The sequence below is a fragment of the Pristiophorus japonicus genome, chromosome 14, assembly GCF_044704955.1.
Source record: "Pristiophorus japonicus isolate sPriJap1 chromosome 14, sPriJap1.hap1, whole genome shotgun sequence".
Lineage (NCBI taxonomy): Eukaryota > Metazoa > Chordata > Chondrichthyes > Pristiophoridae > Pristiophorus > Pristiophorus japonicus.
Window position 1 is genome coordinate 133902132 of NC_091990.1, and position 22634 is coordinate 133924765.

The 22634-nt window shown below is 43.9% G+C and overlaps 1 protein-coding gene across 3 annotated transcripts in view; it reads left to right on the plus strand.

Moving 5' to 3' along the window:
• Window positions 1–22634, plus strand: part of brsk2b (BR serine/threonine kinase 2b) — a 927534-nt gene that overhangs the window by 767938 nt on the left and 136962 nt on the right. For 2 of the 3 annotated variants that reach the window (XM_070899633.1, XM_070899635.1), the window contains one exon: window positions 5387–5806. The exons of the other annotated variant lie outside the window; for it this stretch is intronic. In XM_070899633.1, the coding sequence (XP_070755734.1) occupies window positions 5387–5613 (227 nt within the window). In that variant the 3' untranslated portion in view covers window positions 5614–5806. Of the gene's footprint in view, window positions 1–5386; window positions 5807–22634 lie in introns of those variants that run through there. 3 annotated transcript variants of the gene reach the window in all.

Below are 22634 nucleotides of genomic sequence, written 5' to 3' on the forward strand. Positions count from 1 at the left end.
CATCAGGCAGTCTGCCTGTAGTGAGAGTTCATGCATGCGCCGATGGAAGGGTTTGACCTCCTTGGGGCAGGCATCGCAAGCCTCTGCCCAGTCACCGGTTAAAACGCATCTTTTAACTAGAGATAACATGGGGTCGCTGGTCGTCCAGGCTCTGATTTGGCGAGCCGTCATGGGCGAACCTGTGGATTCAAAGGCATTGATTGCCATGACCATCTCACAGTCCTGTTCATCGGACCCTTCTGTGGTCGCCAGGAGTAGCCTGCTAAGCGCGTCGTCACAGTTGTCTGTGCCTGGTCTGTGCCTTATCGTGTAGTCATAAGCCGCCAGCATGAGTGCCCACCGCTGAATGCGTGCCGAGGCGTTGGCGTTGATTGCCTTGCACTCGGATAGTAGGGACGTGAGGGGTTTGTGGTCGGTTTCTAACGCAAACTTGGCCCCGAAAAGGCATTGGTGCATATTTTTGACACCATACACGCACGCGAGCGCCTCCTTCTCAACCATACCGTATCCGCGCTCCGCCCGCGAAAGTGATCTGAAGGCATAAGCGATGGGCTGCAATTTACCCCCATCATTAACGTGCTGTAAAACGCACCCGACCCCGTACGCTGACGCATCACACGTAAGAACTAACTTTTTACCTGGGTCAAAAAAGGCTAAAACACTCTTGGAACATAGAAGGTTGCGTGCCTTATTGAAGGCGCGTTCTTGCGCGTACCCCCAAAACCAATCGCAGCCCTTTCTGAGTAGCATGTGGAGAGGCTCCAGCAGCGTGCTCAAGTTCTGCATAAAGTTCCCAAAGTAATTGAGTAGCCCGAGAAAGGCACGCAGTTCCGAGACATTCCAGGGCCTGGGTGCCAGACGAATCGCTTCGGTTTTGGATTCTGTTGGGCGGATTCCATCAGCGGCAATCCTTCTGCCCAAAAATTCAACCTCAGGCGCGAGAAACAGACACTTGGATTTCTTAACTCTTAGGCCTACCCGATCCAATCGACTTAGTACTTCTTCAAGATTGCGGAGATGAGAGTCGGTGTCCTGCCCGTGATGAGTATGTCATCTTGAAACACAACCGTCCCCGGGATGGACTTGAGCAGACTCTCCATGTTGCTCTGGAATATAGCAGCTGCCGACCTGATGCCGAATGGGCATCGATTGTACATAAAAAGGCCTCGATGTGTGTTGATGGTGGTGAGTAGCTTAGCATCTTCAGTCAGTTCTTGCATCATATACGCAGATGTGAGGTCAAGTTTTGAGAAAAGTTTTCCTCCAGCCAACGTGGCAAATAGGTTCTCCGCTCTGGGCAGCGGGTATTGGTCCTGTAGGGAGACTCTGGTTATGATAGACTTGTAATCCCCACAGATTTGCACGGATCCATCAGGCTTCATGACGGGGACGATGGGGCTTGCCCAGTCACTGAATTCCACGGGAGAAATTATGCCTACCCGCAGAAGCCGGTCCAGTTCGTTTTCAATCTTTTCCCTCATCACATAAGGCACAGCTCTAGCCTTGTGATGGACCGGTCTGGCATTCTGTGTAATGTCGATTCTAATTTTAGCTCCTTTGAAGGTGCCCACACCTGGCTGAAAGAGATGTTCAAAATGGCTTAGAACTGTTGAGCAGGAGGTCTGTTCCTCTGACGACATAGCGTGAACATCATCCCATTTCCAATTAAGTTCTGCTAGCCAGCTTCTCCCCAACAGGGCTGGGAGATCCCCGGGGACAATCCACAGGGAAAGTCAGTGCACCATCCCTTTGTGTGTGACTGAGAGCATGGCGCTGCCAAAGACTGGGATGATTTCTTTAGTATAGCTCCTTAGTTTGGTGTCGATTTTTGTGAGTTTTGGTCTGTTGCTTTTGTGCGGCCATAGCTGTTCAAATTGTTGAACGCTCATGAGAGATTGACTGGTCCAGTGTCCAGTTCCATGTTGACGGGTATCCCGTTGAGTAGAACCATCATCATAATTGGAGGCATCTTGGTATAAGAACAGTGGACATTAATCGTGTTAACCCGCTGTACCTCGGCGTCCCGTGCACTGTTCCAACTGTCTTCTGGTCTGCTTTCCGACCCTTCCAATTCGTATACCAGCCGAGCTGCTGTTTTTCTGCACATGCGAGCCAGATGCCCTGTGTAGTTGCAGTTTCTGCAAACGGCATGCTGAAATCGACACACCCTGGTTGAGTGCCTTCCCCTACATCTCCAACACAGACCGTTTCCATTGTTTCCGAAGGATGAGCTGCGTCTGGCTGATCTCCCTTGAGCTTCTCTCAATCTGTTGTTGATTGCTCGCATTGTGAGTTGATGAGGTGTGATCGGCCATTCATGTGGCCCTTGATTTTGATGGCTTCTGGCACCACTGTCTGCTGTTGAAGGCCTGCTTTCCTGCCTTTGTCTGTGTGTTGGGGTAGCGGTTTGTTTCAAAATGTGAACCCCTTGTTCCGATGCCTCGTTGGTTGTCGTACCCGAAGTATAGATCAGCCTTGTTTCTTCTTCGCCTGCCAAGAACATCTGTGCGACCAGTGCTGCTGCCTCTAGAGTCAAGTTCTTAGTCTCTCTAAGGTTTCGGAATATGCCTGCGTGGCCTATTCCTTCAATAAAGATATCTCTCAGTACTTCTCTCCTTAGTTCATCGGGGAACTCACATGAACTAGCCAGCCTCCGAAGTTCCGCCACAAAGTCGGGTATGCTTTGGCCCACACAGCGTCTGTAGAACCTGTGTCTGGCCATGTGTAGGCTGCTCGCTGGCTTCAGGTGGTCTCTCACCAGTGTGCTCAACTCCTCAAACGACTTCCTTGCTGGTTTCTCGGGTGCCAGCAGGCCTTTCATTCAAGCGTATGTTTTCGAGCCACAGCTGGTCAAGAGGTGGGCTCTTCTCTTGTCTGCCTTATCATCACCCAGCCAGTCTTTGGTCACAAAGCTTTGCTGGAGCCTTTCTATAAAGTCATCCAAATTGTCTCCAGCATTGTATTTCTCATCTGAGCTGTTGGTAGCCATTCTGTGGATTCTGTGATCCCGTAACTCGTCGCCACTGTTAAGTCCTGACTCTAATGTACTGACTTACACGAGACACATGCTGAAGTCAAGGTCACTCAGGACCTGCATCTTTAATTCCAGCTCTCCAGTGCTGCACTTGCCTGAGACCTCCCTTTATATACCACAGTGGGACAGGTATGGAGTATCTCCTGCAAGTGCACTCCTGGTGGTAAGGTATGCTTAGTGTTACAGGTCATATCCAGTTACAGTCATGTATAGCATGGTAAGATACAGTTATATACAGTAATGAGATACATGACAGTAACATCACACAGTGATTTCCAATCTTTTTTATTATCTTCAATTTAATGAGATTTTAAGCAGAAAACTTGTATAATGTGCTAATAGGCTGATTTTCATTGTAAACTTTGAGAACTGTGATTAGCAAGTTGCTGATTTGCTGCTGGTACCAGCCCTATAAATCAACACTGTCCCTTTATACAAATTATTTTAATATAAACGAATCAAATATATATATTTTAACACACATGTCACAAGACTTATTAAGCCCATTGCTGTTGATGTCATTAGAATTTCAAAACATTTGGCAGTTGTTTTGACCACTTTTTAATGTATTTTTGATGTTCTATTGTCCTAGCAGTTTCCTGCAGTGTCGTCCATCCGCCCACATACCTTCCCTGATTCTGGAAGCTGAGATGGTCAGGGTTTTGGACTTCTTTATGACCCCCCTTCATGCTGCTCACTTATCGAGCAACAGGGACCAGAATCAAGCAGATAACAGCATTTATTGTTCAGATGTTGCAATGTCTTGTGTATCTCTCTACTGCACTATCAGGCAGATTAAGAACTGTTGGAACTTACTGAGCGAGGAAAGTTACTTTTCAAAGTGATAGGTAGCCCTGGTTTTTGGAATGTCCAATCTCTGGGCTGGGAGACAGGTGAGGGGTGATTTGTTTAATTATGTGGCAGCATTTTAGGGACCATCATCTCAACCAGATGTACTAAATTTGAATAAGTCTTTTGAACTAAAACGGCAACATATGATCTGCATTACACTTTTTTTTTTAAATCAACAATCTCTGATATAAACCATATACTTCAAGAAACTTTCTTTTTAAACTTGCATTTAAGCATTTAAAAAGTACAGTTTGAAGTACGGCTGTTTTTCTGCCAGTTTTCTCCTCTCCTCCCCTCCTCTCCTAAACGCATGGTTCAGTTTTACAGGCAGCTGCAGGCCTCTGGTATCTTGCCCGAGTGGTCATTCTTCATGTGTGAGTCAGGGCAGTGAGTGTTGGCTGGATATTTGATCATGGGGTGGGGTTTATCACAATCGAGTTCAAGCCTGCCGTCACTCAATGTCGACACTGGCAGCAGTGGATCAGGAGCAGGTCTCTGTGTCCATAGGCCAAGTGGAATGCCGCCCCAGCTGACTTTAGTTCACTTTTCTGAGCAGGGATCAAACCTGGGACTTTCTGACCTGTATAATTCGTTTCCACATCGGCCGAAGAATTAACACGGAGTAGAATTAAATGAGAACGAAGCCTTGAAAAATACTGAGTGTGAAGATTAAATTTATAAAATAATTTGTCAGTCTTTGTGCCCTTCCTTAAAAGCAGTTTAACCTTGGTTATGCAGAATATAAATTAGAATGGTTTCCTCTTTTAAGTAATGGTGAGGTATTATGGTGAGTGATTAGTTTATGAAATCATTTCCAGCCAGGAAGTCTAAAAGTATTTCTGTCACTAAAGTGAAGCATTGAGACAATAAAGACTAAATGCCTCTGATTCTTTTAGTGATGAATCAGGGCTGCGTGGATTCCTTTGGCTTCAGTTGTGTTCAGCAATGTAGGCTCCAGATACTGTAAATTGCTGCACTGTTGGGGAAAAACCCTGGTCTGGAGAGGGTTAAAGTTCCTCTTTTCTTTCCCCACTCTTCCTCTCTTCCCCAAGACAGGTCGGAAAGTCACGAATTAAAAAGAAAGATGCAAGAAAGTCAAGAGTTTCTATGTTAAAATGTATGTTACATCAGTACTAGTGATCCTGTTCTCCGAAGGAACTAAAATGTTTCACAGCAACATCCTTTCTTCCAGTGCCCTTCCAGCATCTTCAGTGCTCTCTTCCATTCTTTCCGTCAACTAATTCCATTCAAGTAGAAAAACTGAGACTCCAAAGCCACTTAAAAATATATATATCTATATAAGTTACAAAAAGTATTTGACTTTGTCGTTTCCAAACAAACCAAGCTGCCAACTAACCAAAAAAGTTGCGATTTCAAAGGCTCAGTGGTGACATGCTTCTTTTTTTAGGCACTTGTGGCTATGGATCTCATTTCACCTCTCTCGTGACCCATTGTTCATCTGTGTGTTTGTTCTTTCTTTCTTTCTGTTTGTGTACCCAGGCAGCCCATTGAGTAACTTCTTTGACGTAATTAAACAACTTTTTTCAGACGAGAAGAACAATGGGCAAGTAGCTCATCCGCCAGCTACGCCAACCAAACATGGCACAAACAGCAAGCGGAATGATTCTGATTCTATTGACTATGGTTCTAGAGGAGACTCTAAATTTCCAGCTGGGAAAGAGAAGGCAAAGATGGTGCCAAGTAATGGGACACAGGACCAACCTTAAATCCATTTAGAAATTAGTCCCATGTTCTAGAAGGATGTAAATAACAGACTACTTCGGTACCATGTCCATAGACAGATTTTGTATGGCGGAATGATTGTATATAAACTGAGGATTAGCACGTGCAAGCCCCTTCTGCAACATTTGTTTCCCTGTTTTTGCTGCTCTCGTTTTATGATGACCTGATTTATTTCCACTCTACTGCCAGGAATTGTCCAGAAAACTTGTTAAATCCCATCTGGTGAACCCTATGGCTGCGGACATTTGTGGAAGGAGAGGCAGCTGATATCTTGGTGCATGTGGGAACCGGGCGCCCTTTTGACGCTTAACACTTGACCAATCTGGAAGTGCTACGTCCCAGGAAAAGGAACGGCAATCCTGGGAGAGACTGACACCCTTCAGCAGCAGATTGTCCATCAGAGAAGGGGATGTGTGGGACGGGGGTGGTGAATTGGACAGCACTGCACAGCAACATGAGCTCCAGCAGCTACAGTCGACTCTTTCTTTGTTGAAGCAGGACTTTGGTGAGACTGCTGCTGATCGGGGGGGGTTCAGACAACACCACAGCAACCAACTAAAGCACGTACAAGTGTAACAAACTCACAACCTTGTACCACCCCTACTCTCTGTATAGATTCTGTTTGTCTAGTTGTGACACCTTGTTTAGCTGTAGAAAAAAAACAGATTCAAACACTGTGTTGCCAGTTATAAGTTTGTCAGTATTATTTATTTTCAGGTTTATATATATATATATATATATACAAGCTATATATATATATATATTTTTTTTTAAATTCATTTCACAAGGGCACCATGTTCGACTGAACCGTGTTGCTGGTTTACTATCATGGGGGTTTGATCACCCATTGCTGTAAAAGGCTATCGTGGACATTTTATATATTTTTTCCCCCTTTTCTGATCTTATTTATTGAACCCCAGTAATTTATCAGCAGAACGTCTAGGTGTATAAATGTTGTCTTTCATTGTGAATGACTTATAGAGGCAACACTTACTGTATTAAAGGAAAAAAAATATTTTGTCCAATTTATCAGAGCTCTGTGAACAATATTAACTTATTCTGTCCCGATTCCAGGAACTTGTAGTATATGTTTAAAAAAAACAACAGTACTTTAAGAATGTAGAATAGCAGTAGTGTCTGAAATGATTACCTTATATTGCTATTTGTTAGTTTCATATCAATGTGCGTGTTCCACAGGTAAAATTATTGGACCAGTTCTTGTACATAAGTAAATCCACAATGGACTTTGAACCACTGGAGATTACTGTTATTGAATTTATCTTGTATAACTGTGTGCATGTCAGACAAGGTTTTTTCTTTGCATGATGTTGCTGTAATTGTTCCCATAATGCTCTGTCCTCTTTCTTGCTCTCCTGTGTGCACAAACTAATGCTTCCTTACACCATACCTCTGCAAAATGGCTGGACTACAACATGGATGGTACAAGCAGGAAGGGGAAGAAATAAAGCAATACTTATATTGATATCCTTCCTATTTTGTACTTTGGAGAAAAAAAAATTACTTATTTAACAGACCAACCATCAAATGTACCCCCCACCCCCACCCCTCCCCCTTGTAATATAACTGTGAGCAACTTCAGTGCAAGATCAATAAATTCATTCAATTCCAATAATTTTGTGTGTTGGTATTTTGCTGATGGCCACAAGATGGCAGAATTCCTTTCTCTTACTGTGTACTCGTCCAGGTAAGATAAAATGCCACCTGCTGTAGAATGTCTGCATATCAGAACAGAAGACTGTTTAGTGTCCATAACAGTTTAGAAAGTTTAAAAAGTTTTAACTAATTCTGATCATTTGTAATTTGAGCAGGAAGAAAAATTGCTACAGGGACGAAAGATGGACTGAAGGTGAAATAAAATGTTTTTAAATCTAAAAACCTCAGCACCACCATTGTCGTCCAGTCTAAGGCCTGAGACTTGGCCTGGGGTTGTTCCTGGTAGAGATCTGAGACTGGTTGTATATTATAAATAAATGGATTTAATGCTAACTTGTAACTGTTTCTGGCAGATAATTTTACACAGCACAATGCTAGTTGAAAATGTGATTTATTTAATTAATGTATTTATTTGATTTATGGTTTATCCAATAATTTAGTTCTTTCTCCAGGCTCCAAAGAGACATGTTTTTTGCCCATTGGCCAGTGAGACTACACAATGAAGACTGCTTTCAGCTTCACATCCAGGCACATTGTGTAACTCCAGTGCAAAGCTGCTTGAATTTGGTTACATTATATGGCATGTTGTGTGTGAGTTCAGCCAGCTCCGGGGATATTGCTTCAGCCTTCGGCCTCCACACTATAACTAGTGTGAAACAACAGTAAAGGAGTTTCCTGTGAGGCCTATATTTTATGGATTCGTTTTGCTCTTTGGGGAGAGAAAATAGGACATGATATAAATGGGACATAAATACACACACGTATCAATTTAGGGATTGTATTTTCATCACATGCATCAATATGTATTTGTTCACAATCACAGAATATCTACGTACTATGGTATATGCCATGAGGTTCTACCATCCAAATAAAATAACTATTGTTTCCTTAGATGCTGTAAGTACTTTCATGTTACATGGTCCATCCTGTAGTAAAGTCCAAATTTTGCCTTTAAACAAGAATACTGGTGAATGACACAGGGCGATGTGGCCCATGGTAATCGGTTCCTGCAGTACAGGCTCCTTACCACATTAGCATGTACACTTTAATTTCATAACTCTTCCATTTTCAATGCTACCTATTTCTCTCTGTCAGTATCTTATACTGCCTCTATGCAGCAATGGCCATGTCATCCCTTTCTATTCTTTTAAATCATACAAACTTTCCCAGTCCTCCCACCAAGTCCTCTAAATGATGGACAAAACATTGGCCCAGAATTTGTGGTTGGTAATAACAGCGAACGAACAGTGATTAATTCAGCTTGACCTTCTTCTTCGGCAGTCCCCCGGAGTCGAGGATGACTTGCTTCCACACTAATATGAGGAGAGCCCCAATCTTTGTTTTGCTCTCTAACACTTTTTAAAAGTCATAATACAAGGAGCTTCTTCACTTCCTGGTTCCCTGTCTCTGATAATTCTGCATTGCGATTGGCTGCTTAGACAGCTTGTTAATGATACAGCAGCTCGCGCTATGGAATTCCCACTACACTACACTGATCTCAATTGCACATCGAATAAACCAAACTTCTCGCCACAGATATTGGGAGATCAATGTGCTCAGCTTTCTTTGTGGCCAGCAGTGAAGGCCTTTGCTTTGCCGCTGACTGCAAATTACGGGCCATTTCCTCTTATTGCAACAAATTGCCGCACTAGTTGCCTCCTTTATATGTTTGGGAGCTGTTCTCCCTCCACCAAAAATGTGCTCATGTTTCTCTAATACAGTGATTCCCCCAGTGCATGGCCTGAAAATTGGGCTTGTCTCACATTTCTTTCTGTCATTCCCAATAAGTTTTGCACTCAAGGAAGAGCTTTTCAACAGTTCACTGGTTAAGAAAGGTTAAAGGATCATTATTATGGTCATATTGTGATTGGTTACTCAATTTTCCTTGGTGTAATAACAAATTCTAATTTTTAGGAATTGCAGAGCAGAAGAGGGTAGACCCGGAAAGACCATCAGTGTGAGGGGGTGGGGAGGACTGTCGTGTGGAAGGGAAGCAATCCAGAAAAGACCAACGTTAGTGTGACAGCTTCTGCAAAGTCCCTCAGCAGAAGGGGGAGGGGTGGAGGTTTCCAATCCTGTAACGTTCTTCAAAGGGTGAATTGTTTGGTCCACAAAAACAGGCATTGGGTGGGTGAAAATCATGTTTGACAAATTTGCTAGAGTTCTTTGAGGATGTAACGAGCAGGGTGGATAAAAGAGAACCAGTAGATGTAGTGTATTTGGATTTCTAGAAGGTATTCGATAAGATGTCACATAAAAAGATTACTGCACAAGATAAGAGCTCACGGGGTTGGGGGTAATATATTAGTGTGGATAGAGGATTGGCTAACAGAAAACAGAGAGTCGGGATAAATGGGTCATTTTCAGGTTGGCAAACTGTAACTAGTGGGGTGTCACAGGGATCATTGCTGGGACCTCAACTATTTACAATTTATATTAATGACTTGGATGAAGGGACCAAGTGTAATGTAGCCAAATTTGCTGATGATACAAAGATAGGTGGGAAAGTAAGTTGTGAGGAGGACACAAAGAATCTGCAAAGGGATATAGACAGGTTAAATGAGTGGGCAAAAATTTGGCAGATGGAGTATAATGTGGGAAAATATGAGGTTATCCATATTGGTAGGAAAAATAATAAAGCAAATTATTATTTAAATGGAGAGAGGCTACAAGATGCTGTGGTACAGAGGGATCTGGGGATCGTACATGAAACATAAAGTTAACATGCAGGTACAGCAGGTAATTAGGAAGGCAAATGGAATGTTGGTTTTTATGGCAAGGGGGATGGAGTATAAAAGTTGGGAAGTCTTGCTACAATTGTAGAGTGTTGATGAGACCACACCTGGAGTACTGCATACAGTTTTGGTCTCCTTATTAAGGAAGGATATATTTGCATTGGAGGCAGTTCAGAGAAGGTTCACGAGGTTGATTCCTGAGATAAAGGGGTTGTCTTATGAAGAAAGGTTGGGCCTATACTCATTGGAGTTTAGAAGAATGAGAGGTGATCTTATTGAAATGTATAAGATTCTGAGGGCACTTGACAAGGTCGATGCAAAGAGGATGTTTCCTCTCGTGGAGGAATCTAGAACTGGGGGCATAGTTTCAGAATAAACAGTCGCCCATTTAAAACTGAGATGAGGAGGAATTTCTTCTCTCAGAGGGTCGTGAATATTTGGAATTCTCTACCCCAGGGAGCTATGGGGGCTGGGTTATTGAATATATTTAAGGTGGAGATAGACAAATTTTTGAACGATAAGGGAGTCAAGGGTTATGGGGAGTGGGCGGGGAAGTGGAGTTGAGGCCAAGATCAGATCAGCCATGATCTCATTGAATAGCGGAGCAGGCTCGAGGGGCCAAATGGCCTACTCCTGCTCCTATTTCTTCTATTATGTTCTTATGTGAAGTCCTTAAGTGCATGCGGCCACAGATGCATTTGGCTTAAAGTACAGCCAGGAAATCGCTGTGTAGCGCGCCAGTCTATTGGGGTGACGTTGAATGGGGAAAACTGACTGCAGACAGGGGCATTCCAGGTTTTAGCTAACTATGGTGCCATAGATCGCCATCGCACATGCCAGGTGGAAAGATAGAAAACTTTACTGCAGAATCAGGAGGGTCAACCATTTCTTTGAGGGACACAGGTGGCAGCTCTAGGAGCAACGTGTGGAACTGGGAGCATAAGAGTGTAGAGATATAAAGAAGAGGCTTTCCTGATGTCGTGAGAAGAAGCTTTTTTATATAAACCTTTATTCTGCAGTGCTGCCCAGGGTCTTTCTAATGAAGTTGATGCAGATGCTACCTTTCATAAAGTAACTGTGTTTGGTTTGAGCTAACATTACGTGATTTTTAAAAATCTGGTACTGAAGGTAAGTGTTGAAACTTTTAGAATATTGGGATAATCTTAACCTATGCCGAAAGTGTAAAATGGGCGAATTGGGATTGTCCGCGAGTTATAAACCTCTCCTGATTTTCATTTCTGTTGATTTCAATGGAAGCAAAAATTGGGAGAGGTGTTTAACAGGAGGCCGAGCATTTTACACCGTCTCCCAAAGTCAAAATTCCTCCCACTGTGTCGAGTTCTGGCTGCTTTACCTTCGGAAGAATTTTGAGGCCATGGAGAGAGTGTAGAAGAGCTGATCCTCGGGACAAGAGGCTTTAGTTAGTGGGAGAGATTAGAGAAACATTGGAAAGAAAAAGATTAACAGGGGATCTAATAGAAGTATTCAAAATTGTAAGGGGTTTTAATAAGGTAAATGGGGAAAAATTATTTCCTCTGATCAGTAAGTCAGTAACTGGAGGGTATAAATTTGCATGCAGAAAGGGTGTGTAATTGGAAAATGAATTTCAATATAGATAAGTGTGAGGTGGTGCATTTTGGTATGAAGAATAACGTGGCCACATACAGCTTGGATAATAAGAGTCTAAATGGGGTAGAGGAGCAGAGGGATTTAGGGAACAGATAACACAGATCACTGAAAATAGTGACACAGGCTATCAAAAAGCAAACAAAGCACTGGGGTTCATTTCTAAAAGGATAGAATTGAAAAGCAGTGAAGTTATGTTAAACTTGTATCGAACCTTGGTTAGACTACACTTGGACTACTGTTCTGGTCATCATAAGAATGATATAGAGGCATATGGAGAAGGTGAAAAAAGGATTTACAAGGATGATACCAGAGCCGAGAGGTTCTACCTATAGGAAAGATTGAACAGGCTGAGTCACTTTTCTCTTGAAAAGAGAAGACTTGACGGGTGACCTGATGGAGGTCTTTAAGATTATGTGAAAGTGTTTGATAGGATAGATGTAGAGAAGATGTTTCCATTTGTGGGAGAGCCCAAAACTAGGGGCCATAAATATAAGATAGTCACTAATAAATCCAAGATAGACTTCAGGAAAAAGGAATAGAAATATATATTGATAGGTTTAGATGAAGTAAACTGGGAAGAAGGCTCGTGTGTAACATAATCACCAGCATAGAGCATTTGGGCTGAATGGCCTGTTTCTGTGATGTACATTCTATGTAATTCTTTGTCAATCTAAGATCATCAGTGAAGTTATGAGAAGTTTTTATGCTAGGGGTTGTTATGAGATGGTGTGCCTTACCAGAAACTGGTTTAAGCTGAATCCATAATAACTTTAAAAGGGAAGTATTTGAAAAAGAAAAAAAGAGAAGGATGTGGTGAAAGTGAAAGAGGAAGTATTAAGGGGTTTAGCAGCTTTGAAAGTGAATAAATCCCCAGGCCGGGATTGTATTGCAGGCAGTTAAGAGAAGCAGAAGAGGAAATAGCAAAGGCTCTGACTGTCATTTTCCAATCCTCTCTGGCTACAGGTGTGGTGCCAGAGGATTAGAGGACTACTAATGTTGTACCTTTGCTTAAAAAGGGAGAAAGGGATAAACTGAGTAATTACAGACCCGTCAGCCTAACCTCGGTTATGGGAAAATTATTGGAAAAAATTCTGAGGGACAGGATAAATCTTCATTCAGAAAGACACAGATTAATCAAGGACTGTCGGCATGGATTTGTTAAGGGAAGGTCGTGTCTGACTAACTTAATTGAATTTATTGAGCAGGTAACAAGGAAGGTCGATGAGGGTAGCGTCTTTGATGTAGTGTCTATGGATGTTAGCAAGGCAGATTGGTCACGAAAGCAAAAGCCCATGGGATCCACGGCAAAATGGCAAGTTGGATCCAAAATTGGCTCAGAGACAGGAAACAAAAGGTAATGGTTGATGGGTGTTTTTGTGACTGGAAGGCAATTTCCAGTGGGGTTCCACAGGACTCAGTACTAGGTCCCTTGCTTTTTGTGGTATATATCAATGATTTAGACTTCAATGTAAGGGGTCAATGATGGGGGTATGATTAAGAAGTTTGAAGATGATACTAAAATCGGCTGTGTGGTTGATAATGAAGAAGAAAGCTGTAGACTGCAGGAAGATATCAATGAACTGGTTAGGTGGGCAGAACAGTGGCAAATGGAATTCAATCCGGAGAAGTGTGAGGTAATGCATTTGGGGAGGGCTAACAAGGCAAGGGAATATACATTAAATAGGAGGGCACTGAGAAGTGTAGAGGAACAAAGGGACCTTGGAGTGCAGGTCCACAGATCCCTGAAGGTAGCAGGCCAGGTAGATAAGGTGGTTAAGAAGGCATACTTGTTTTTATTAGCCGAGGCATAGAATACAAGAGCAGGGGGGTTATGCTCGAACTGTATAAAACACTAGTTAGGCCACAGCTAGAATATTGCATGCACTTCTGGTCACCACATTACAGGAAAAATGTGATTGCACTAGAGAGGGTACAGAGGAGATTTATGAGGATGTTGCCTGGATTGGAGAATTTTAGCTATGAGGAAAGATTGGATAGGCTGGGTTTGGTTTCTTTGGAACAGAGGAGACTTATTGAGATATATAAAATTATGAGGGGTCTAGATAGAGTGGATAGGAAAGACCTATTTCCTTTAGCAGAGGGGTCAACAACCAGGGAGCATAGATTTAAAGTAATTGGTAGGAGGTTTAGAGGAGATATAAGGGGAATTGTCTTCACCCAGAGGGTGGTGAGTCTGGAACTCACTGCCTGAAAGGGTGGTAGAGGCAGAAACCCTCACCACATTAAAAAAGTAATGGGATGTGCATTTGTAGAGCCGTAACCTACAGGGCTATGGACCAAGAACTGGAAAGTGAAATTAGGCCGAATAGTTTTTTATCGGCCGGCAGACATGATGGCCCAAAATGGCCTCCTTCCGTGCTGTAAATTCCTATGATTCTATGACAGGTCAGGGGAATGGCTCATTGTGAATGAGCATGGACACAATAGGCTGAATGGTCTTCTGTGCTGTAAAATTATGAGATTCTATAAATTAAAACATATTGTCCCAAAATCAATCAGCTAGGATTTGTCCCAAATATTGTGAAATAATCATTGTTGGCTATTTAGGCAATATTAAATGACAAAGACAGTGCATATGGGAAGGTGGGGTCTCATTGCAGTGATTTGTTTGGCACAACATGATTCACTCATATGTACAAACTAGTGAATCTCCTGTGGCATTGCTCTCTATTAGTTGGAGGATATGGTATGTCTCTTAGCTATATTTGTTGTGTTTATGTTGTTGTTTTATCTCTCTTGAAGGTTCCCCCACCCCCAGTTATCTGAGTTTGTGGTCACTAGGTACTCGATTTTTCCTGCCGGTTCGGGAGAGAGGCGGGTGACGTCGGGGGCGGGTTGCAATCCTGCTGCTTTCTCCATGCCAGTTTCCCCCACAACTTTCACCTGATTGGGCTTAGTAAGCCCGCCCTACGAGGTTCCGAGCCAATTTAAAAGGAAGCAGTTCTGATCACACCAGTCTCCTTAAAGGGACCATACCCACTTTCATTTTGACAGTTATGCTGTCAGTGTTCTGCAGCATTAAGGTGCTGCTAACACTGAAAAGCACTGAAAAAAGGTGCACGGCTGCACCCAGGCACTCCCCTGACTCCCTCTGTATACTTATGGAAGGAGTCACAGCACGCAGGGAGTTTTTCTTCCCTTCCAATGGGCGGAAAAGACCTCCCCAGGACAGGAATGTACATTGCACAGGAGGTCACAAGCAGGGATGTCGTCAGGAGGACCAGGCTGCAGTGGTGCAAACCTTTCAATGATCTCAGAAGATCATGAAATGTTACTGCAAAGCAACACTCAACCTCATCCTGCTGTGCCACATCCGGACCAGAGTCAAGCAGGGCTGCGTCATCGCGCCAACGCTCTTCTCGATCTTCCTCGCTGCAATGCTCTATCTCACTCTCAACAAGCTCCCCGCTAGAGTGGAACTAAACTATAGAAGCAATGGGAGCCTGTTCAACCTTCGCCGCCTCCAGGCTAGATCCAAGGTCGTCCCGTCCTCTGTCATCGAACTACAGTAGGCAGACGATGCTTGCGTCTGCACACACACAGAGGCCGAACTCCAAGCCATCGTCAACACCGTCAACGAGGCATACGAAAGCATGGGCTTTACGCTAAACATCCGTAAGACAAAGGTCCTCCACCAACCTGACTCCGCCACACAGCACTGCCCCCCGGTCATTAAAATCCATGGCGGGGCCTTGGACAACGTGAACCATTTTCCATACCTCGGGAGCCTATTATCAGCAAGGCAGACATTGATGACAAGGTCCAACACTGCCTCCAGTGTGCCAGCGCAGCCTTCGGTCGCCTGAGGAAGAGAGTGTTTGAAGACCAGGACCTGAAGTCTGGCACCAAGCTTATGGTCTATAGGGCAATAGTGAGCTGGTGCCAACCTGGCGTATCATGTGGCAGCCAGGGTATACAGCATCAAGTGAAGTAAATCCGGCCATGGTGAGGCCATCCCTGGCCTCCCGGGCAGCAATGTGTCAGGTGCTGATACCCTGTGTCCGATCCAGCATCAGGTGATTGTGGAGAAGGTTGGTGGTGGTATTGATGCTGCTGACGTGCCTGGTGATGTTAGTGTTGGGGCTGATCATGGTGGAATTCTGAGGACCAAGGTGAGATTTTTTCAAGGGCGCCCATGCTGATGGAATAGATGGCAACTGAAGTAGAGATGACAGAAGCAATCTGTCAATGATGACATTGGTTGTTCGAAGGAGGTGACAGTGGATAGAGAGCTTACCCCAAATACTTTCATCCTGCATAAAGTTCAAAAGTGTCTTTCAAATCCAGAAGGCTCCAGCTTCTAACTTTGGAAAGTGAACAGCTGTGAAATGGTAGCTTTTATACCACTTTTGCAGCTGTCAACTATTCAGAAGAATGGAAAGTCACTGTGATTCCCAAGCGCTGTGAAAGTCGTCCAAAAATTGGGGGAAATGGTTAGTAGGTGGTAAAATGCTATTCAACTACCTTTAAAGACTATTTCTTAATTATCTCGATTGCTCCCTGCTGCTTGGTGCCGGGTTTGTAAAGTGCAGGCACATCTGGGGCTTGGGAAACTTACAAGGAGGTAGATTCAGAGCGGGATACTGCCCCACTGTCAATCTTTTAGATTTTGACAGCGGACCTGCCTCCAAACCCACCCTCTGAGCACTGGCAAAATCCAGCCCATGGTGTGCGGTATGCATTGCCTTTGTAATTGTCATTTCTGTGAACATGTTGAGGCTGTGAAGTGGTATTGTCTGACCTGTGGTGTTGGCATTAAATTATCCCCTGTAGATTCTGTGTGCTCTGTGTGATTTTTGTAATTGGCCTTGTGTGAATCTGGTGCCTGATGAGCTGGTATCCCGGCCTGAAATTTAATTGCTATTGTGTAATTTAATGATTCTGGAGGCAGATTCACTGGTAGAATTTTACATATTGTCTGATAGATTCTGATGCTGGAATTTGGAGCAGATGGTAAATATGCAATAATTCTGAAAATGGTTGGCATATTATTTAGGGAAAAAAATAACATTTAAATAGTGTTAGTTTACGCCTTTGTGTTAAGATTATTCTTGTGTTTAAGGAAGGTGTCTCGTGGAAGTATAACTCCAGGGACCCAATGCAAGGTAGGTGCCCTCCTACTGCCCCCGAGTCCAGAAGTGCTGACGCTAGATAGCACTGCCAGGCATGATCCCAGGTAACTGAACAATGTCAGGGCTAATGTCTCGAAGAAAGGATGGGAAGCTGGATGCGGTGTAGCGTCTCGGAGGTTCCCAAAGGGGTAAAATACCTGTGGGGTGGATATGGAAGGAGTGACTGTTGAGGTAACCCCTGGGGATGTGTTGATATGGTTGGTCTTTTGGAAATCCAATGTTGCTCTATTTTTCCTTTCTATAGATTGCAAATTTGTCATTTGTAAAGGGAAAAAAATTATTTAAAATTAACTGGAGTGCACGGTTTTTATGTACCAATTCAAAAGTTTCTGGGGTGCCTGCCCCCCCCCCCCAGAATGCATCACCAACGTTGTGCCTTCGCCATGTGCATTTCCTCCTGTGGGCTTTCTGATTGGTTTTATTTTCCTCCAATACAAGTGAAGGAATGTGGTTTCGTCCTCCACCTTAGGTTACAAAGGAATGTCACACTTCAAAGGCGCCAATCTTAAACTGTTAGATTGTTGGGACTGTATCAGCTGGAAGAGGCATATAAATTGGCCAGAAAAAGCAGCAAACCTGAGGACTGGGAGAAATTTAGAATTCAGCAGAGGAGGACAAAGGGTTTAATTAGGAGGGGGAAAATAGAGTATGAGAGTAAGCTTGCAGGGAACATAAAAACTGACTGCAAAAGCTTCTATAGATATGTGAAGAGAAAAAGATTAGTGAAGACAAACGTAGGTCCCTTGCAGTCGGATTCAGGTGAATTTATAATGGGGAACAAAGAAATGGCAGACCAGTTGAACAAATACTTTGGTTCTGTCTTCACTGAGGAAGACACAAATAACCTTCCGCAAATACTAGGGGACCGAGGGTCTCGCGAGAAGGAGGAACTGAAAGAAATCCTTATTAGTCAGGAAATTGTGTTAGGAAAATTGATGGGATTGAAGGCCAATAAATCCCCGGGCCTAATAGTCTGCAACCCAGAGTACTTAAGAAAATGGCCTTAGAAATAGTGGATGCATTGGTGGTCATTTTCCAACATTCTATAGACTCTGGATTAGTTCCTATGGATTGGAGAGTAGTTAATGTAACCCCACTTTAAAAAAAAAAGGAGGGAGAGAGAAAACAGGAAATTATAAACTGGTTAGCCTGACATCGGTAGTGGGGAAAATGTTGGAATCAATTATTAAAGATGTAATAGCAGCGCATTTGGAAAGCAATGACAGGTTCGGTCCAAGTCAGCATGGATTTATGAAAGGGAAATCGTGCTTGACAAATCTTCTAGAATTTTTTGAGGATGTAACTAGTAGAGTGGACAAGGGAGAACCAGTGAATGTGGTGTATTTGGACTTTCAAAAGGCTTTTGACAAGGTCCCACACAAGAGATTAGTGTGCAAAATTAAAGCAAATGGTATTGGGGGTAATGTATTGACGTGGATAGAGAACTGGTGGGCAGACAGGAAGCAAAGAGTAGGAATAAACGGGTCCTTTTCAGAATGGCAGGCAGTGACTAGTGGGGTACCGCAAGGTTCAGTGCTGGGACCCCAGCTATTTACAATATGCATTAATGATTTAGACAAAGGAGTTGAATGTAATATCTCCAAGTTTGCAGATGACACTAAGCTGGATGGCAGTGTGAGCTGTGAGGAGGAAACTAAGAGGCTGCAGGGTGACTTGGACGGGTTAGGTGAGTGGGCAAATGCATGGCAGATGCAGTTTAATGTAGATAAATGAGGTTATCCACTTTGGTGACAAAAACAGGAAGGCAGAATATTATCTGAATGGTGAAAGATTAGGAAAAGGGGAAGTGCAACGAGACCTGGGTGTCATGGTATATCAGTCATTGAAAGTTGGCATGCAGATAAAGCAGGCGGTGAAGAAGGCAAATGGCATGTTGACCTTCATAGCGAGAGGATTTGAGTATAGAAGCAAGGAGGCCTTACTGCAGTTGTACAGGGTCTTGGTGAGGCCACACCTTGAATATTGTGTACAGTTTTGGTCTCCTAATCTGAGGAAGGACATTCTTGCTAATGAGGGAGTGCAGCAAAGGTTCACCAGACTGATTCCCAGTATGGCAGGACTGACATATGAAGAAAGACTGGATCGACTAGGCTTATATTCACTGGAGTCTAGAAGAATGAGAGGGGATCTCATAGAAACATATAAAATTCTGATGGGATTGGACAGGTTAGATGCAGGAAGAAAGTTCCTGATGTTGGGGAAGTCCAGAACCAGGGGTCACAGTCTAAGGATAAGGGGTAAGCCATTTAGGACCGAGATGAGGAGAAGCTTCTTCACTCTGAGAATTGTGAACCTGTGGAATTCTCTACCACAGTAAATTGTTGAGGCCAGTTCGTTAGATATATTCAAAAGGGAGTTAGATGTGGCCCTTACTGCTAACGGGATCAAGGGGAATGGAGAGAAAACAGGAATGGGGTACTGAAGTTGCATGATCAGCCACGATCATATTGAATGGCGGTGCAGGCTCGAAGGGCCGAATGAGCTGCTCCTGCACCTATTTTCTATGTTTTGAAGATGTTGGTCAGCATTTTCAATGTTGGCATAAATGAATGCTAGGCTTGGATTGATTACCTAAATATCTTCTTTACCCGATTAAGGATTTCCAGATTACTATAAGGAAATATAGTAATATAGTAATATACTCTGTCCATTGATAGTGTAGTTGATGCCGACTTTATTGGAATAAAAATCACATGACTGACAGGGTTTTATTCTGTGCTGCTGATGTGGAAAAGAGTTCAGGAATTTCTTCTGCAGGCATGAGGGAAGGGTAATATAGCTGGGATTGTGCGAATATGATGAATGTTTGTAATCACTCAAATTTGTGAGAACATAAATATATGCAGTAGAAATTCCCTCCCCATTTATGATGTAATTAAAACTTGTAATGTAATTCTTATTTCCTTCAACCATGTGGAGTGCAACTACCTTGCATCTCTTATCTTAATTTGAATATGGAAATTATTTTTTTCAATTTATTCATGTGCTACAAATTCATTCATTCCTTTTCACATATTTCTACTAATTTAATTATTTCTGACACCTTTGCTCTTCAACAAGATACCGGATGAGGTTGTCAATTATGTACTAAACCCTCAGTGATGTTGCTCAGCTCCTGGCCAGCGCAAGTTAAATTGGGAAATAACAGAAGAAATTGCTGCTGGTAAAATAGAAGATGAAATTAATTTTTATATCATCGACCCCGCCCCTTCATATAATGAATTTTTAACTTTCCTTGTGGTATATTTTTCTCGCATGTTTAGCTACAGAAGAAAGTAGGCAATCTTGGACATTTTCACTTCCAGTAACACAGACTTTGATTACTTTTGGATGTGTGATTGAGCTGTTACAGAGGGTATGGATTCATTACAGCCCTTTAAAACTAAACTTGGCAAATTCCTGAATTAAATGGATGGACATTTCCAGTTATAAGTTGCTAGTTAGCTGGGGTTTTGAGGATTTATGGACTATTGTGGTCTTCTGGGGCTTTGAGTGATTGGCTTCGGGAACTAGACACAAAAATCTGCAGACTATAGACAGAGCCGAGCAGTCTCATGAACAACAGATCAGAGCAAAGCTCTGTAGCCCGAGCACACCCAGTCAAGAATGGTGGTGGATAGCCAGGCAAGTAACAGGAGGAGGAGGTGTATGAACATCCCACATCCTCAACTGTGCTAGTGACCAACACGCGTGCAAGTGACAAAGATGACGGGTTTGCAAGCACCTTCAACCCAAAGTGCTGAGTGCATGATCTTGCTCATCCTCCTCTCCAGGTCCCCACCATTATAAATGCGAGTTACAGGAATGTCATGACCACAGTGTGAGAGTTCAATCCGTAGCCTGGTATGGTAATGTGGTGCTGACATCACAATCTACCAAGGCAAAAGCAGAGTGCCTCCCCTTGAGCTCCATGGCTTTCCCCGTGTAGGATGTGAGTTGTTTCAGGATGGTGGTTCCTCATCCAGTAGCCTGTTTCTCTTGGACCACTTTCGTCTGCAACTAGATTGAATAAATTAGGTCTGGCAGTTGAGGAGTGTGTGTTAAGTGTTATTGGAGAGGTTCAGTCAGAGAGATGTTGGTAACGTCTTGTTAAAGTGGAGGAATGGGTTTCAGAGTTTTGCGAGGAGATAGGTACCCATACTGTGAGATCACATGTTAGTAGCCCCTCTCCATCCCTCCTTAACCAGAGTGCATTGTGAAGGGTTAGCTGTCCAGTCATTACTTGTAGAGGGTGAAGAGTCTGCTGGTGCCTTTCCTACCCTGGTCAGATAATCAAACGTTATACAGCACTGGTCAGCAGTCCTGAGGATTAGAGTTGGCTCTCGGTGCCAGTGCCACCTTCATCCACATGGCACAAGTGGACCTTTTAGGCTTCCTGCCACAGACACCGAGCAGTCTAGTCTCTCCTCTCTCCGTCTATTACACAACCTTCCATCACCTGCCTTACCTATCCCACACAATAGCTCAGTGACTTTCACCCAGAAGGGTGGTGATCTAGATTGTGTAGAGGACGGGGCTGAAATTGATGGCCTTACCGCCCACTGCCGTCGACTGCCACCGAGATCCGCCAGCATTCCTCTTCGGGTTCCGCCCTGTGCCAGTTTGCACTTGGGCTGGAGCGGTCGGGAGGGGAGAACCGCTGGGAACCGCCCGCTGATGTCAGCGGACAGCCAAATGGTGCAACTGACCTCCCACCTGCCGAGATGCCAGATTGGTGCGGGCGGGAGTCAGCGCCAGAATGGGGAAGGACTGCTGCATGGAGGTTGGTCTATCCCCGATGGTAAGTATTAGGACCTGCAAAAAAAGGTTAGTGAACATTAAAAAAAAATTCTTACAGCGACTTATCTGCATGGGATCCCCTGAAGGTGTTCCGTTTTTTTTGTATTGATTTTCCTTTTCAGCTCTTCGACCCTCCATGGGCCCAACTCCATCCTCGGCAGCACTTGGTCTTCGCCAATTTCAGCCCCAGAGATATTACATCAGGTGAGTAACAAATCACGAGGGAGTCAGAAGAGTGGGAGTAGATGAGGACTCAGCGATTTCCCAATAGAGGTTCTTGAGATGCCTTTCCTTATTTGTTATATTTGATCCTGGGATGTGGGTGTCACTGGCAAGACCAGCATTTATTGCCCATCCTTAATTGCCCTTGAGGAGTTGGTGGTGAGCTGCCTTCTTGAGCCGCTGCAGTCCGTGTGATGAAGGTATTCCCACAGTGCTGTTAGAGAGGGTGTTCCAGGATTTTGACCCAGCAATGGTAATGGAACCGTGATATAGTTCCAAGTCAGGATGGTGTGTGACTTGGAGGGGAATTGCAGATGGTGGTGTTCCAATGCGCCTGTTGCTCTTGTCCTTTAAGGTGGAAGAGGTTGCGGGTTTGAGAGGTGCTGCCGAAGAAGCCTTGGCAAGAATGGCTCCTAAGCTGAGAAGGAAATGGACTATTATCTTGTGGATCCCACTATGAAGAGAAGGATGTCCAATGAACATTACACCTATGTGCAGGACTTGGTTTGTGCTCTCAGGTCGCACCTCAGGGTCTATTTAAAGAGCGCGTGGGGTTGCAGGGCGGACTGCCCAGGGAGTTGCACAAAGGCTGTGGCACACAGCGGGTTCCTCTCGGGACTCAACTGTTGTGAGACGAGGGCCACCTCAGTCCCCAGAGCCTCTCGTACCAGATCAACTGCCTCTCGTAAAACCCTCAGGCGGCCCCTCACCTTCCATGTCCAATTTTAATGACTCCACCATCGGTGGCCATGCCTTCAGCTGCCTGGGCGCTAAGCTCTGGAATTCCCTCCC